At 44.4% G+C, this 18,596-nt stretch overlaps 1 protein-coding gene across 1 annotated transcript in view; it reads right to left on the reverse strand.

The window, feature by feature from the left end:
* CNTN5 (contactin 5) overlaps window positions 1–18,596 on the reverse strand; it is an 802,468-nt gene that overhangs the window by 365,760 nt on the left and 418,112 nt on the right. Inside the window, exon 8 of the mRNA XM_066586592.1 lies at window positions 7,898–8,000. Within this exon, the coding sequence (XP_066442689.1) occupies window positions 7,898–8,000 (103 nt within the window). The remainder of the gene's footprint in view (window positions 1–7,897; window positions 8,001–18,596) is intronic.

Consider the following 18,596-nt stretch of genomic DNA (forward strand, 5'->3'; position numbering starts at 1 on the left):
TCGCATCCAGGGGTTTCATCTTGCGCTCAACGAGGCTGGCGGCATCAGCAGCGCCAACCCCATTGAGAACAGGGTAGTGCTCTTTTTGTGCGGCAAAATGCCCGTATGACTGAGCCCTTTTGAGTGGATAAACGCTGCTAGCAGCATTTTTGCCCGCTTAGGTCACGCAAATTTTTTGAATGCATCAGTTATCGTTCAAAAATTTGTGCGTCAAAATGCCCGTGTGACCGACCCCCAAAGGGGTTGACTCAGCACACACAACCTTCTAATATGGAAGCCCACAGACAAATTAATTTGCCATAAAAAGGCTACAGCTAGCCTGACATTTTCCTTGCAATATAAAACCAGGATGGTTCGAATCTCCAAGAGCAGTTTATTAGTATCACAACACTCAGACTGGTAGAGTAGGGTCCAGAGGGGGGAGAATCCTCCTGTGATGCCTATATTCTCCAACAGGGCAAGAGAACCCTTTTACATACTTATAGGGGTTGTCCAAATATATTGACATCCTCTAGCCACACAATATGGCATCATTGTTTAAGTGGTGGAGATCCTAATGATTGGGCCCCCACTGATTACAGGAACAGGGGTTTTGTAGCCCATCTGTATGAAAGGAATGGCCACCGAGCACATGCACTAATACTTCAATCCTCCCTAGAGGCCGGCAGAAGAGAAGTAGAGTATAGCGCTTTCTATCTCCTGCAGTTCGATAAAGATGAACGGAGTGGTAGAAAGCTTGCTGAACCATTGCGGCATTCATACTGTACATCACCCGATTCATGGGGAAATGTAAAACTTAATAGTAAGCATTCTTGTTCTCCCTGAAATGAAACGATCAACTGACAAATGGCTGATTGTTTGGTCCTTTTACATGACCATTTGTAGGAACATCTAAGCCCGATGATCTGCCTGTGTAAAAGGACCATTGCTGTATCCCTTATAGCTCACTCTCTTTCTCCAAACACAATTAAAAACTACAGGCCTGCTAAGCATTTATTACCTGTTCTTATTGCTGTGCACACCTATGATACTTGCAGAGGCCATCCTCACTTACAGTCCGCTATGCAGGAGTTGCAATTTCTACCAACTTGTTCCTTTTAGCAGAGTTTTCTACGATTGAGAGCACTACTTTTCACTACTCTCCATCTCCTTGCCAGGGCTAATCAGTCCTCTCCAGCTCAGGGCCATTGTGATCCTTCTTTCTCTCTTCCCTCTGAGCCGTTCCAGCAGCAGCAGCTCTTTCGGGCTTCTTTCCAGTTACTGCACATGTCAGCACAGACTACGCAGTAAAATTTGTCTCATTTTATGCCAGTGAGCATGCTCATTTCCTTTGCACAAAATGTTGGCGCATCTCCATCAATTATTCCCTTAGGCAATCATAACACCTTGGGGTGAGTTATTTACATGGATACCATGTTCTAGATCTGTTCTATTATACCACCATGTTCCAGATACACCTAAATGCCTGAACAATACACAGTAAATTAATATAATGCAAAAACCCTTCCAGATCCGAATCCTAAGGTTTATTTTCCCCCGGCATCGCATCCTTTTTTCTTTTATAGGCACAACACAAATTCCGGCGTCGGCCGTTCCATTATTTAAAATGCACCAGCTTCTTTCTCTCTAGCGTAAATTCCTTCAGCTGCCAAGATTAATAGAGCAGGTCCCTTCCTTGTCTCTGTCAGTATTCATGATACTTCCTCCTGAGTCTCCAATATTCCCTCCATTAGCTGCTTTTCTAAATTCCTAATTAACCTTTTCTACCATTTAGTAATCACCTCCTCAAAGCAATGTTAAACTTCTGATCTCTAATTATTCAGATCCTCGGCGATAGCAGCTCATCCAATAACAATGTCTTAAGGACTTCTCTTTTTTGGTTCCTAATAAAGCACAAAAATAGACATTTATCAATTGTGAGGTCTTACATGGTGTAATGACTCATATAGGTTCAAAACATGTCAATTGCTGTGAAGTGAAACTGTCCATACAGTCCTTGGCCTCAATAACTCCGATAAAGCATATAGAGTATGGGCAGTAGACAACTAGGGGCGCTTAGCAATGATGAAAATGAAGCCCCTTTCAGGAGCTGCCTGACACTACAACATTTTTTACCACTTGTAACAGGAGGCCACGCTACACCTAGCCCATCTTTAGGACCTTAATAGATTTCATTGGAAGCCATTTTTTAGGATGTTTTGGGGAAACACATAATTCCAAAAAGCACATGCAAACAATGGGGCATATTTAATAATTTATTTGCACCAGAATTCTATTGGCAAAAAGTTGAACTTTTAGTGCAAGTGTGAATATTGCATTTTTTCTTACATTTATGCTGCACCACAACACTTTCCCCAAAAAGTAGGTGTGGCCCAGCTTTAGGGGTGTGGCCACATGTTGCCCATCACTTACTGTAATCTAGAAAATAGCGAAAATTAGATTTAAATCCTAGTCCAACTCCTAGCTGGTGAAGGTTTTTCATCTGACGCATGGAGTTTCTGCCAGATAAAACAAATGCTTTAACCCTTTGCAATCCACTGTGTGATGTATAAAGACATTATGATTTAAGGATGTAAAGCTCTGATGTTGGAAGACGTCCGTTGGGGTTCTCTTACTGTATATTGTCAGCCTCTGTGCTGTCGAAGCCTATCCAACGTGTCACCTCATGCAGTACTGGTTTTATCCAGCAGATAGCGCTGTTGTATAACAGCAGAAACAGAGTAAGCCCCCTAGGAAAACCAGGATACAGATTGGATTGGAAAGGGTTAAGAGGCTTGCACCATTTAATACAATTGTTATCGGTATATGGGTGCATAGTTTACTAAGACTGGCACACGAAATGCTGGTCTAAGTATATATGCCCCAATATGAGGATGTTGCATGTGGTTGGGTTTAAATTCAGGATCTACGCTATTCTCTGAGTTGAGTCCTTTTACACTCAGCCCATTGAATGAGCTCTGATCAATTAATAAGTTGATCGGCACTCATTTATATTTCTTTTACATAGGCTGAGAATCTTTTGTATAGGCACAAATGATGGTTACTATGATCATTCATCCCTATAGAGCTGTCATTGGTTGGCTGATGTGTTTTCTCAAAGCCGCTTGCACAAACCACTGACAATAGAACCCATTGATTACAATGGGTTCCCTCACATTCATAGTTTTTAAGGTGAAGAAATATGCGTCATGTTGTATTTTTGTGCACACAACAGGAGTCTATGGGGATGTGTGAATGTGCGCCGATTCAATAGTGACACGGGTGTATCCTGTGCCAATGTGAATAGGCCAGCAGTGCACAAAATTACAGTACAATGGGCAGATATGCGAGCTAAAGCACGTGATAGTGCTCCATTCACAGCGCAATCAGGTCATGCTCTCATGAGCTTATATACGCATACACTGGAGTGCGCAGGAGCCCTTAACTCCAAAAACTGCAATTCAAAAATATCCTAGCTTATAATAACCTATTATGGGTAAGTTCACATAGTGATTTGTGCTACTTCCACATTCGCCCCCCAGGGGTTCCATCTGGAACACCAAAAGAGACATTTAGACCGAACCCTGGATGGAACCATAAACTTTCATTAGTCAAATGGTTAACAAATGTGCGAGCCTTCATCTCCAATTGATCAGGTTTCCGTTCCACCATTTTTGCTGAACAGAATAGAATACCGTAGTTGATCACCATATTCAGTCTGGCAAAAACGCTTGAAATGAACAGAAACCTGATCAGATGGAGACAATAATGGTCACTTGATACATAAAAGCCAATGGTTCTATCCGGGCTTCCATCCAAATGCCGTTTTTGGCGATTCAGTTGGAACTATGTGAACCTACCTGAACCTTCTTTGCTATGTGTAGAGCAATATGCCAATACACATAAGTAATATTTATGACATAGCAGTGGGGGGAATCCAAAGTTATATGGAGACCTCAATACTTGAGTGCTGACTAAGGCCGGGCTCACACGGCCATATGCATAAAATGTTGCATGGGTCACACAGCATTTTACCGCTGTGGAGCCAGCGGTGTGCTGGCCTATTGCTGTGTATGGCAATGATTTTGTACTGCGCTTGACAATGTATTTCATGCACCATGCCATGTGCAGTCGTCCTGTCTTTTTTTTTTGGGGGGGGGGTTGTTTATACTTCTCGTGCTGTCGCTTCGCAATGGGCTCTCTTGCATCTAATACATGGCAAAATAGAACACGCTGCATTATTTTTTGTGCTCGCGTATTACACAATTTGATTGCCTGTTATTTACCGCGGATCACACGTGCTTACAGCGCACACATTATACGCGATCATCCAACGCTTGTGTGAGCCCGACCTAAGTGTGAATTAATCTGGGTCCCAGACATGTTTGGACCTTTCCCTTTGATTTTTGGTGGTGAGAACCTGTGCAAGACTCCCCTCCCCAGAGGAACGACAACAGTTAGGAAAGTGGGCATGGGAAATTAAACAAAGGACCATGAACCCAAATGTTGAGTTGCAACATTTAGGCCCTTCTATAATGGCAAAGTCCTGGCACCTTAATTTGGGCCCATTTTGATCTTTATTTTGGGACATCCTATTTTCTTAGTACCCCACCAAGTGGAAAGTATTCCAATGAGTAGTGGAGTTTCTTGATTATGGAGGCCAGTCCTGTCCAATGTCCAGACTAAAACCGACTAAATCTAAAAAAAATTAAAATAGTAATTTTATCGCCCACTCTAAAACTTTTAGACTTTTTTCAAACCTTAGATCAAAATCTTCTAACTGAAATAACCAATCGGCTGTTCATTAGTGGAAATTTATAATACGCTGAGATGAAGGAATAATTTTAGAACAGCAGTACTACAGTGGGAATTACCAATCTGCCCCAACAACCACTCGAATCCATCTGTAATATCTCTAGAGGTCAATTGTTTTGTCCATAATGGAGGAGGCTAAATTATCTCAAATGAATTTGCAAGCTATAGTGATAAATAATTTCTCAAGCAGAAAGGTGTCAATTACAGAAGAGAGCAAGGTGGCAAGTATATAGACGGAGAAATGTGATCATTTATTAACACCTCGAAGCAGGAGGGAAAGTGGTTGAAGTATTGTTCTTTTTTTCTCTGGAATCAAATAGAGCGCAATGTTCTATGTGATCAGATGGGCACTCATGTCTCAAGCTATATTTTCACTCATGGCTCCAGAGACTTGTGCATTATGAAATAATTATCAGCCAAAGCCCAGAATTTGTAGGCGCTTTCAGAAATTTGGACATCTTCTATATTCAGCACTTTAGTCTCGTTACATAGGTTGCTGTGTAAGGTACAGTAAAAAGTTGTTTAACATGACTTTCCATCTCATATTAATGCAGGAAATTAACTACAGGTTCGATTGTGATGATTGCTCAGGACTATCGCCTTGTGCATTATAAATGAACTGCTTCCATGGCTTAGAAGATATTAGAAATTGTTACATACCTCAATGACAGTCATTGTTATGTGTAATCTAGTATATGAGATAGGTTTTTAGAACTTCTAAGCCTAATAATCCACACTATAGTTGGACTGCAGCTCCTTCGACTCAATAGAGGAAATTATTTTGAGGACCTATCCTCCATCAATACAGGATGTGAGGCAAGGACGAAGAAATAGACCCTACTGGGAAGTACATAAATCCAAAGTAAGCTCCACATGGGGCTGGGGGTTTAATGTACCTTGGGGACCGGACCTTGTTGTGTTATGGGCTCATAGTCTTTGTCCACCAGAGTATCATGTGGCACTGTTGGGTTAATACGCCTGATAGTCTTTCAGAATAAAACAGGTAAATATCAGGTTGGACACAGGCTAATGACAATATCCTACTGACTCCATGATACACTCATAGAGCTTTAGGAAGCTTGGATATGAGGAACTGCTTAACAGGGTCCTTTCACAGCAGTGTTGCTTCTTGTCTCCAAGTACCTGTCCGAAGGCGGCACTGCGGTCATTGGTGATGACAACATCAACCAGGCATTTTTTGCAGATTTAAAGTTTCACCTGTTACTTAAATTAAGACTCATGTAAATTGCTGAATTACGAAGCTCCAAATCATTGGGCCATAAGAGAACATGGGTCATTTAACTTTCTTTTTGAATTTCATGCCTGTAGGTGCTATAGAACTGGTTATATGATGCCTCCTGATGGTAAACAAACTTTTGATGAGTGAACTTTTCAAAAGTTCAGTTCAGCCAGTTTCAGCAAAAAGTTTGGTTCGGTCCGAATTAGTTCTACCCAAACCAGAACTTCATCATTGCCCAGAAAATAGAAGAAGAAGGAAGGTGGAGGAGGGGAAATAGGGTGAGGAGAAGGAAGAGGAGGGTATTTTAGTGGGTTTGGCCGAGTTTGGTTTTATGTCAAACAGACATTTTACCAAAGTTCAACAGTATTTGACGGTTTTGGTTTGCCCAACACTAGTCAAGACACTTATGATTCCCAGATTCTCAGTGAAACCACGGTAAAAGAGGCTGTCCCATCAGAGACCATCACTTTTAGAATGCGGCCACAAGGGCGAATAGCTGATTACCTCAGGTCCTGCTCCCATCAGTCCCATCAAACAGTTAATCTTGCCTGTGAAAGCCATGGCTAGCTAGGCTGTGCTACTACTTGAGGGCTATTCAGATGAATGGCTGCTCTTGTAATACAAGAATGGCTAAAATTCCGCCAGCACGGCCCGCTCTTAGACGTAGGTCTAGAGCAGGGCATCCTGCTTAATGACAAACATATGTCCAAATAGGGCATTTCGAGAGGGAACGTCTTCTTGGGAAAACCCTTTTAACACCAGTGTTACCCTAATGCAAAATCTGTAACAGGCTCCTCCAACTTTAATGCATCATTCATAATTCTGGTCTCCTCATATGGGGAAGAGAGATCTTATGGGCTCTCTAAGGGGTTTCTGTTTAAAATCCCCAAAATGGCACCCTTGTATGGAACCTGAAAGGAACCTTTCTCAGCCATTAATCATATCTGCTTAAATGGGGACCAATAGGTCTGTTTTTTCGCAGGCTTTCATTTGTTTCCAGCATTTTGTAGAGCAGACTGCTCTATTCGTTTCAGCACAAAATGCCACAACATTGACCTATTGGTCTCCATTTCAGTAGTTTTCATTAGTGGCTGAGATAGATTTCATTCAAGTCCTGTATAAGGGTGCCTTTTTGGGGGATTTTAAATGGAAACTCCAACATAACCCTTTGACAGAGGCCATAATGAGGTGTGAACAGGCATTTATGTGAATGCAAAAAAAAACCCCCGTACACCTCCTCATAAAATTGGAAGCATACGAATGTACAGTATAGTATGGCCTCATAGACTTCTATGGGTTTTGTATGATTCCATACAACTCCTCTGCTGTCAGACAGAGACATGACCGGGCCATTGGATAAATGCTACCTCTTCACCTCCTATTACATCCAACTTGGTGCACAAAGGCTTATAGTGGAGTTCCCCTTTAAGTTTTGCTAAACTGTGTCAAATGCCAACAAGACAAACAGTCCATCAAGTCGTAAAATCCTGCTCGTTTTTTCTCTTCCCATATAAATACATATCTAGCAGCCGTGAATCTCATTTTATATCCAGTTTACTGTGGTGCAGTAGCAAAGGAGACGATATAACAATCCGTAATGTTGACAAAGAGCGGCATAAAATGCTTTGTACATTTACAGAACAGATAATGAATGTTTCTGAAAGTAAAGGCATGTAAATAAAAGGCGTGAGCGGCAAGGGTTATAACACTTAGTACACATAATGCATTGTCAGTTCACTGTACCCAGGAGCAAAGCCAAAAGACAAAAATGAATAAAAGATTACCCCTAGATGACCAAACACAAATTAAATCGAACACATACTAATAAACAATTGCAACTCATTTAAGGAAATGTGTACTTACTTGCCAAGTGCGAAACACTCCATTCTAACAGTCGTTCCCTTAGCTGCTGTAAAAGTATAAGGAAAGTGGACCTCAATTTTCGGTTCATATTCCCCCATCACACCTGGGAAATAAAAAGTGGGCTTAGATATCAAATTAATATTACTTCTTTACATGCTTAGAACTTCTACTGGTTGAATCGGTACTGTAAGAATGACAGGCGGCAGATAGTGATAAGGCTGATCGTGAGAGGACACTTAGAAAACACTATTCACATGTAGCAGCATCAAATTTTTTATTTAGCTGTTTGATTTGTGCACCATGACCATACATTGGATTAAAGGGGGTATCCGAAAATTTTAAGTCATCACGTATCCAGAGCAGAGGCGTAACTTGAAGCTCCTGGGCCCCAATGCAAAACCTGGAACGGGGCCCCAACTATAATGCTTTATTCATAGTACTGGGCTTCCTATATGGAGAAGAGAGGCTTTATGGGCCCCCCAAGGCTCCTGGGCCCGGGTGCAACCGCATCCCCTGCACCCTCTATAGTTACGCCCCTGATTCAGAGGATTGGGGATAACTTTATAATTGGTGGGGGGTTTACCACTGAGACCGCCACCAATGTCGAGAATCAGGGTCTTGTTTCCACCTCTTCTTTTCACTTTGGGGATGCTTTTCCTTCGCACAATGATGTTACATTGAATAGAGCAATGGTCGAGCATGTACGCCTGCCGCTCCATTCATTTCAGTAGGGCTCACGGAAATGGCTAAGCGCTTGTACCTCAGCTAGCTCCGGTGGCTTGGTGCACAGCTATCGCTCTATTCAGTCTCCTACTCACTGCTGTAAACCCGTAGTGAGGAGGAAGGGGTCTCCGTTTTTGAGATCATGGGGGTCTCAGTGGTAAGATGCTACCATTCATAAAGTTATGCCCTATTCTGTGGATAGGGGATAACCTTATATTATGGGATAACCCTAGAAGAAAAATGTGGTATCTGCACTGCCAGAATCAAACTGATTTATTGGAGTACCAGAAGGTTCTATGCTAGAGGAGGTGCTATCGGCTGTCTAAGAGGTTTCTGTTCAAAATCTCCAAAATGGCACCCTTGTATGGAACCTAAAAGGAACTTTTCTCAGCCATTAGTGAAAGCAGCTGAAATGGAGAACAATAGGTCTGTGTTTTCGTAGGTTTTCATTTGTTTCCAGCATTTTGTAGAGCGAACTGCTCTATTCTTTTCAGCAGAAAATGGAAACCTACTAAAACATTGACCTATTGTTCTCTATTTCAGTAGTTTTCATTAATGGCTGAGATAGATTTCATTCAAGTGCTGTATAGAGGTGCCTTTTGGGGGGATTTTAAATGGAAACCCCAACATAACCCCTTGACAGAGGCCATAATGAGGTGTGAATAGCCTTTAATATGGCATTTATGTGAATGCAACAGAAAAAACCCTGTATACCTCCTCATAAAATTGGAAGCATATGGATGCACAGTATAGTATGGCCTCATAGACTTCTATGGGTTCTGTATTACTGTTCCATACAACTCCTCTGCTGTAAGACAGAAACATGACCGGGCCATTGGATAAATGCTACCTCCTCGCCGCCTATAGCATCGGAGCTGAGTTCACTTCAATTGAATTCAGCCTGCAGTACCAACCCAGACCACTGTGTAATGTAGGTTGCTGTCTGTTTCTTGCAGCAAAACATCCAAAAGTGGGACAACCCTGTTAAGCCTTTAGATGCCCCTTCCAGCATCGACAGTGCAATGTAAATGGCTTGACAGAAGGAGGGGGCTCCGTCTGTCTCCCGAAAGACCTCAAGTATTGCAGTATATTGTACAAGTGATCAAACAATGAGAAGCTTAACTCTCTAGTGAGAAAATAAGTTAAATTAAGATTTTTTTCTTTAGTTATTACAAAAAATGAAATGCATTAAAAATGTAATGCAAAAAATTTGGTATGTTCGCATCCATAAAAGTCCAATGCCACAATTGTGTTTTTGGTTTACTCAGTCTGCAAGAAAAAAAATGTAACAAAGAGCCACAAAAGTCATATAAACTTCAAAATGGTACCAATAGAGACTACAGCTCACACTCCCGCAGCCCCATCGACGGGTAAATAAAAGACATTTGTGACAGAAAGCAATTTTACTTTTAAAAGACAGTTTATTTTTTAAAAGTTATACACGAAAAAAGATAGAAATCTGTACTCCCAGTAATTGTAAGGACCCACAAAATAAACTGAACTTACCATTTTTACTGTAAAATAAATGCTGTACAAATAACCCCACCCCACCCCCCAAGAATGGCACAACTGCGTATTTTTACCATTTCATCCTACTTAGAATTTTTTAAATAGTGTTTCAATACATTATATGGTACATTGAATGGAACCACTTACAGATACAACTCATCCTACCAAAAATAAACCCTAATACTAATATTAATGAAGATCAAATAACTAAAAGTTCAGAATTTTTGACAGTGGGGAGAAAAAAAAAAAACAAATGGAAAAAAAGGCCATGTCGCCAAAGGTATAAAACCAAATAGGCGATCTTAATAGGCAATCCCACCCTTGAATCTACCCAGAGAGTGCATGTCATACACATGAAGAGTAGAAGACCTTTTATAGAAGGTGTAGAGGTGCACTACAAAGAATGGCCTGTAGGGGGCAACAGACAGGCATTCTGATGCCTGAGAAAAGGTAAAACGCCCATAGGTGTGGTCAGGAAGTTTGATATATGGGTACATTCCTGCTACAGTCAGGGAGATGTTGGCTGAGAGAGCCAGAGCGGACCTGTGCAGCAGAGCTAAGGGGTGACCACCCTGACCTTAACAGCCAGGTGGGGTATGTGCGTGGACTTTTATGTTTTTTGTTGAAGAACGTTATTTGTTGGTTGTACTGTGAATAAAGACTGTCAGGAGCCAGGTTTAAAGGAAATACGTGTCTCCAGAGAGTACTTATACGTGGTCGGTGCCCATTCCAGTCTGAGAGTTGGTGATCCGCAGGCAAGTGCACCCCGCTTGCTTACAAAGGATATAACATAGATAGATATAACATGGGTAGATATAACATAGATATGGAGCTGTTTAGCTATGAAAGTGTGCATGTGTCCTACCAATGCATAAAGGGTTAACTTAATATATATCCTGCTAATCTTTTCCCAACCTATCCCTGCCCTGGCTATATTAGCCATCCTCCCCATAAGGTGGATGTCCAAACAATCTGGTTCCACCTGTTGTTAAAGCCTGATCAGTAGTTTATGCTCTCCGGGTTTTCTGACTCCTGCTTGTTCCTGACTATTCTGGCTTCTTCATTTCTAACCGCAGTTATTTTTATTGGACTACTTCTTCTGCCAGCTGCCTGACCGGAGTCGGACTGTTTATCGGATTGCACCTGTTCTGCTAGCCTTACTTCTTGCCTAAAACCTATGCTGTCCATCTTGACCTTGACTAAGTCTCCTGATATTTGTGTTCATACCCTGAGGTACTGCACCTTGGTCTTCTGTCACATCAGCTGCCACAACTGAGACTACTTCTATCCGTAACAACTTGGAGCCTTGTAGTAAAGACCAGATCCCAAATGGTGGGGTGAAAACCATGGTACATAACATACTGCCTCCAGATATAGGCTAAAATCAAATCAGTATGTAGCAAACCGCTCGTTGACAACCCCTTAATGCAAAGGGTTAGGTAGCATCAGAAAGCACTTGAAAGGGGGCTAATTTATATTGTTGCTATAGGGCTTCCCGCTCTCTATATACACAGCTGTTAAATCCTAATGTAGCTGTGTTTTGCCTCTTTTGGATTTAATACCATCTATCAAATAATTAGAATTAGCTGCAGGTTCCTTAGAACATCATCAATGAAACCTCGTCCAAGATGAATAGAGAAGGGAAGACATTTCGAAGCTTGGCTCTTCTAGCCTGGAGGCAACGGTGAAATGTCTATTTTTCCATTTACTCCACATCCTTTACATTTCTCCCCTGGATTTTTGTGCAGTGTATTCAGTGTTCTTTCTTCTGTGTCTTGAGCATTTCACAGTTTAAATAGATTATCACATCTACAACTTGTTTTGTCCCTGTAGACTTTTCGACATGGTGAATTTATCTTACTCTTCTAGATTTGTTTTCCAAACAGAATCTTTCCACCGTTTGCAGCCTTATTAATCTCTGCCTTTGTAACAAATGTACCCTTTGATAGTCATTGCACAAATGTCCATGACAAATGTCACTTCTCTGTTCACTGGAAAATGTTACATTTGTTTAAATTTAAAGGGGGTTATTACTTATCAAAAACGGGATTGTACAAAGCAGGATCGTTATGGAATATATAGTGTGTGAAATGTATCAGATGCGGCATTCTACATGTGTTCCATATAATTGGATGTATAGGTCACGATCATAGATGCTTTAACAATGTTTTTTGTCTTGCTTGTTATTTCTCACACTATTACAACTTTTTCTGAAAAGTGCAACTGTAATGAGATAAGTTAACTTTAAAGGGTGGTATAGTCTTACTTGGGCTTTTCCTTTTCTATAGAAGGTTCCCAAATTAGAAACAAATGTTGTCCTGCTGCTGTGTTTCCAAGTGACTAGCTTTAATCTGTGGGTGAATCCAGGAGAGAGTGTTTAATTTCCCTACACTGCCTCCACAGGCAAGATTAAGTTTTACATAAGTTGCATTAAATCTGGCTGTCCTCCAGTGAAAGGGATGTGATTTTTATAGCCATTCTCCCATGACCATATACAAAAAAAGTAGTAATGATCAAACTTTTGAAAAGTTTGCTTCTGCTGAGTCCAATTCGATCCGAATCAGTTCAAACTGTAACATACTAACATAGTTCGTAAGGCTGAATGAAGACAATGTGCATCTAGTCCAGCCTGTTTAGCCTCCTGTTTTGTTGATCCAGAGGAAGGCAAAAAACCCCAAGAGCAGAAGCCAATTAGCCCTTTTGGGGAAAAAATTTATTCCCGACTCCCTAATGGCAAGCAGACTGTTCCCGGGATCAACCCCTAATAGTTCCTACCTGCCTCTATACCCGGATTAACAAATAACCTTTGATTTATAGCCTGTAATATCCGTCCTCTCCAGATAGACATCAAGTCCCCTTTTAAACTCCTCTATGGATTTTGCCATCACCACGTCCTCAGGCAGAGAGTTCCACAGTCTAATGGTACAATGGTACAACTGGATTAAGAGTTCACCAAACCACTAAAACTGTTGTATAACACCGTCTAAGACCGATGTAAGAGTACTATACCGGGCTTTTATGGCTCTTAGAGAGTGTTGTACACTAGTGTTCAGGATTAGTGTTGAGCACACTGAACCAGTTGAACCCTGTTTCAGGTGGAACTTTGCTAAAAGCTTGGCTGCTGGACTAATAGCCACTAACTTTTCACACAGCCAATATGTGTATCATCAATCTTGTAAGATACTTGCATTAATTTATTTTTTGTTTTACCACTGAAAATCAAGTTTGAAGTGGTTGCCACTAGAAGTCTCCCTTATAGCACCTATTCCAATCCACTGCCTGTTGTTAGGCATTTGGCTTCTCCAGTAACAGGGACATGGGGACACTGATAGTTACTATATGCAATACAAGGTCAGGCATTCAGAGACTGCTTACAGCTGATTGGAACAAGGCTATGCAAGGCAGCACTGGAAGTATTTGAAAGTAAGTCCTGGCCAGTACAGTAGTGGATGAATGGCTGGGTTAGGGCCACCACTACCTGTTAGTGGATTGTAAACAGCAAGGCAGTAGAAAAATAGGACAATCGACATGGAAAACTGAATTGATAGAGCTCAAACTGCATGCAAACAACAGCAAAGCAGTGGCCAATGGGCTGCTTTTAAAATATTTTTGTAAAATCGGGTATGCTTTAAAAAAAATCTATATTTTAGAAAAGCTATTTGCATAATGAATGAGATTGGAGATTATATAACATATAACTGGTAAATGATTTTATTACATTGGAAAACAAACAACTATTTACTTGTTGTATTTGACAGCCGCACATGTGGATATACAGTATGTAGGCGGCTATAATCGCTCTAATTGGGCTTCAGAAACAAATCCCCTCAGTGAGTTCCGGATTAGCCTTTACATATGTTGTGAATAATAGTCAATTATGATATCATATGTTAAAGGAAATTACATATTTCTTTGTCAGCGTTCACAATGGGACTACTTGGAGATATGTGGTAATGCACATAGGCCTATCGCAACAGCAGCACCATCTCAAGGTTTGCTCATTAGGCGTAAGGTTGCCTGGCAAGCGTGCAACTGTAGAAAGAGGTTCCAAAAATGTAAGCCACCTTCTGTTTTTGGCCATGACTAGAGATGAGCGAACGTGTTCTTCCGAGCTTGATATTCGTGCGAATATTAGGGTGTTCGGGATGTTCGTTATTCGTAACGAACACCATGCGGTGTTCTGGTTATTTTCACTTCCTTCCCTGAGACGTTAGCGCGCTTTTCTGGCCAATTGAAAGACAGGGAAGGCATTACAACTTCCCCCTGTGACATTCAAGCCCTATACCACCCCCCTGCTGTGAGTGGCTGGGAAGATCAGGTGTCACCCGAACATAAAAGTCGGCCCCTCCCGCGGCTCGCCTCAGATGCCGTGTGAGTTAGATGAGGGACAGTGCTGTTTGTACCGGAGCTGCTGTAGGGAAAGAATTGGTAGTTAGTGTAGGCTTCAAGACCCCCCAAAGGTCCTTATTAGGGCCACTGATAGCTGTGTGTTGGCTGCTGTTAGCAGTGGCAATTTTTTTTTCTCAAAATCGCCTCTGCAGACCGTTGCACCTGGCATTAGGGACAGAAGTGCTGCATAGGCAGGGAGAGTGTTAGGAGTGAGTGTAGCCTTCAAGAACCTCAACGGTCCTTTCTAGGGCCATATTTATCCGTGTGCAGTACTGTCCAGGCTGCTGTTAGCTGTGCTGCATTTTTTTTTGCTTCTCAAAATCGCTTCTGCAGAGCATTGCACCCTCCATTGATACTGCAGGGAAAGAATTGTATAGGCAGGGCCACAACACAGTTATTATTCATTGAATATATGCAGTGCTGCCTTTTGCTTGTAAAACAAGTGAAAATAATTCTATTTGTCCGGCCTCTGTCCGTCCTAAGGGCGGTGGACACGTGTCGGCTGCGTGTGACACCTTTAAAAATCATACGCACCCAGCTACGTTTTACTCCTGGCTTCGCCATTTGCTTTCCTTAATTGGGAAAAAAAATACCTGCTCTGCCACAGTTAATAACTCTGCTACCCTCACGTTCTGTGACACATTAGCAGGGACACAGCACAGTTATTAAACTTCTCATGTTCATAGAATATACGCAGTGCTGCCTTTTGGTGCCAAAAAACGGAAAATAATTCTATTTGTCCGGCCTCTGTCCGTCTTAAGGGCGGTGGACACGTGTCGGCTGCGTGTGACACCTTTAAAAATCATACGCACCCAGCTACGTTTTACTCCTGGCTTCGCCATTTGCTTTCCTTAATTGGGAAAAAAAATACCTGCTCTGCCACAGTTAATAACTCTGCTACCCTCACGTTCTGTGACACATTAGCAGGAAAACAGCACAGTTATTAAACTTAGATTATTCATTCACTAGAGGCAGTGGGGCCTTTCGTTTTCAAAAAAGGGAAAAAATTATATTTGGCCTGCAGTCTTGCGCCAATTTATTTCCTGCCTGTGAAATCAAATCACTGGTAATACAGCATGCTGAGGGGTAGGGGTAGGCCTAGAGGACGTGGACGCGGCCGAGGACGCGGAGGGCCAAGTCAGGGTGTGGGCACAGGCCAAGCTCCTGATCCAGGTGTGTCGCAGCCGACTGCTGCGCGATTAGGAGAGAGGCACGTTTCTGGCGTCCCCACATTCATCGCCCAATTAATGGGTCCACGCGGGAGACGGTTATTAGAAAATGAGCAGTGTGAGCAGGTCCTGTCCTGGATGGCAGAAAGTGCTTCGAGCAACCTATCGTCTACCCGCAGTTCTGCGCCGTCCACTGCTGCCAATCCGAATCCTCTGTCTGCTGCTCCTCCTTCCTCCCAGCCTCCTCACTCCACTACAATAACACCTGCTCAGGAGCGGGAGCACTCCCAGGAACTGTTCTCGGGCCCCTGCTTAGATTGGGCAGCAGCGGTTCCTCTCCCACCAGAGGAGTTTATCGTCACTGATGCCCAACCATTCGAAAGTTCCCGGGGTCCGGGGGAAGAGGCTGGGGACTTCCGCCAACTGTCTCAACAACTTTCTGTGGGTGAGGAGGACGATGACGATCAGACACAGTTGTCTTGCAGTGAGGTAGTAGTAAGGGTAGTAAGTCCGAGGGAGCAGCGCACAGAGGATTCGGAGGAAGAGCAGCAGGACGATGAGGTGACTGACCCCACCTGGTGTGCAACGCTTACTCAGGAAGACAGGTCTTCAGAGGGGGAGTCAAGGGCATCAGCAGGGCAGGTTGCAAGAGGCAGTGCGGTGGCCAGGGGTAGAGGCAGGGCCAGACCGAATAATCCACCAAGTGTTTCCCAAAGCGCCCCCTCGCGCCATGCCACCCTGCAGAGGCCGAGGTGCTCTAAGGTCTGGCAGTTTTTCACAGAGACGCCTGACGACCGACGAACAGTGGTGTGCAACCTTTGTCGCGCAAAGCTCAGCCGGGGAGCCAACACCAACAGCCTCACCACCACCACCATGCGCAGACATATGATGGCCAAGCACCCCGCAAGGTGGGACGAAGGCCGTTCAGCGCCTCCGGTTTGCACCCCTGCCTCTCCCCCTGTGCCCCAACCTGCCACTGAGATGCAACCCCCCTCTCAGGACACAGGCACTACCGTCTCCTGGCCTGCACCCACACCCTCACCTCCGCTGTCCTCGGCCCCATCCAGCAGTGTAGTTCAGCGCACCATCCAGCCGTCGCTTGCGCAACTGTTGGAGCGCAAGCGCAAGTACGCCGCCACGCACCCGCACGCTCAAACGTTAACCGTCCGCATAGCAAAATTCATCAGCCTTGAGATGCTGCCGTATAGGGTTGTGGAAACGGAGTCCTTCAAAAGTATCATGGAGGCGGCGGCCCCGTGCTACTCAGTTCCCAGTCGCCACTACTTTTCCCGATGTGCCGTCCCAGCCCTGCACGACCACGTCTCCCGCAACATTGTACGCGCCCTCACCAACGCGGTTACTGCCACGGTCCACTTAACTACGGACACGTGGACAAGCACAGGCGGGCAGGGCCACTACATCTCCCTGACGGCACATTGGGTGAATTTAGTGGAGGCTGGGACAGAGTCAGAGCCTGGGACCGCTCACGTCCTACCCACCCCCAGAATTGCGGGCCCCAGCTCGGTGGTGGTATCTGCGGAGGTGTATGCTTCCTCCACTAAAGCACCCTCCTCCTCCTCCTCCTCCTCCTCTGTCTCGCAATCAAGATGTGTTAGCAGCAGCATGTCGCCAGCAGTCGGTGTCGCGCGGTGTGGCAGCACAGCGGTGGGCAAGCGTCAGCAGGCCGTGCTGAAACTACTCAGCTTAGGCGATAAGAGGCACACGGCCCACGAACTGCTGCAGGGTCTGACACAGCAGACCGACCGCTGGCTTGCGCCGCTGAGCCTCCAACCGGGCATGGTCGTGTGTGACAACGGCCGTAACCTGGTGGCGGCTCTGCAGCTCGGCAGCCTCACGCACGTGCCATGCCTGGCCCACGTCTTTAATTTGGTGGTTCAGCGCTTTCTGAAAAGCTACCCACGCTTGTCAGACCTGCTCGTAAAGGCGCGCCGGCTCTGTGCACATTTTCGCAAGTCCCACACGGACGCTGCCACCCTGTGCACCCTGCAACATCACTTTAAGCTGCCAGTGCACCGACTGCTGTGCGACGTGCCCACACGGTGGAACTCTACGCTCCACATGTTGGCCAGGCTCTATGAACAACGTAGAGCTATAGTCGAATACCAACTCCAACATGGGCGGCGCAGTGGGAGTCAGCCTCCTCAATTCCTTTCAGAAGAGTGGGCCTGGTTGGCAGACATCTGCCATGTCCTTGGTAATTTTGAGGAGTCTACCCAGGTGGTGAGCGGCGATGCTACAATCATTAGCGTCACCATTCCTCTGCTATGCATCTTGAGAAATTCCCTGCAAACCATAAAGGCAGCTGCTTTGCGCTCGGAAACGGGGGCGGGGGAAGACAGTATGTCGCTGGATAGTCAGGGCACCCTCCTGTCTATTTCTCAGCGCGTACAGGAGGAGGAGGAGGAGCATGAGGAGGATGAGGAGGAGGGGGAAGAGACAGCTTGGGCCGCTGCTGACGGTACACCGGCTGATTGCCTGTCATCCTTTCAGCGTGTATGGCCTGAGGAGGAGGAAGAGGAGGAGGAGGATCCTGAAAGTGATCTTCCTAGTGACGACAGCCATGTGTTGCGTACAGGTACCCTGGCACACATGGCTGACTTCATGTTAGGATGCCTTTCTCGTGACCCTCGCGTTGCACGCATTCTGGCCACGACGGATTACTGGGTGTACACACTGCTCGATCCACGGTATAAGGAGAACCTGCCCACTCTGATTCCCGAAGAGGAAAGGGGTTCGAGAGTGTTGCTATACCACAGGACCCTTGCGGACAAGCTGATGGTAAAATTCCCAGCCGACAGCGCTAGTGGCAGAAGGCGCAGTACCGAGGGCAAGGTAGCAGGGGATGTGCGTAGATCGAGCAGCATGTACATCCCAGGCAGTGCAACAGT

Source organism: Eleutherodactylus coqui, chromosome 1 (genome assembly GCF_035609145.1).
Source record: "Eleutherodactylus coqui strain aEleCoq1 chromosome 1, aEleCoq1.hap1, whole genome shotgun sequence".
In the NCBI taxonomy this organism is placed as follows: domain Eukaryota; kingdom Metazoa; phylum Chordata; class Amphibia; order Anura; family Eleutherodactylidae; genus Eleutherodactylus; species Eleutherodactylus coqui.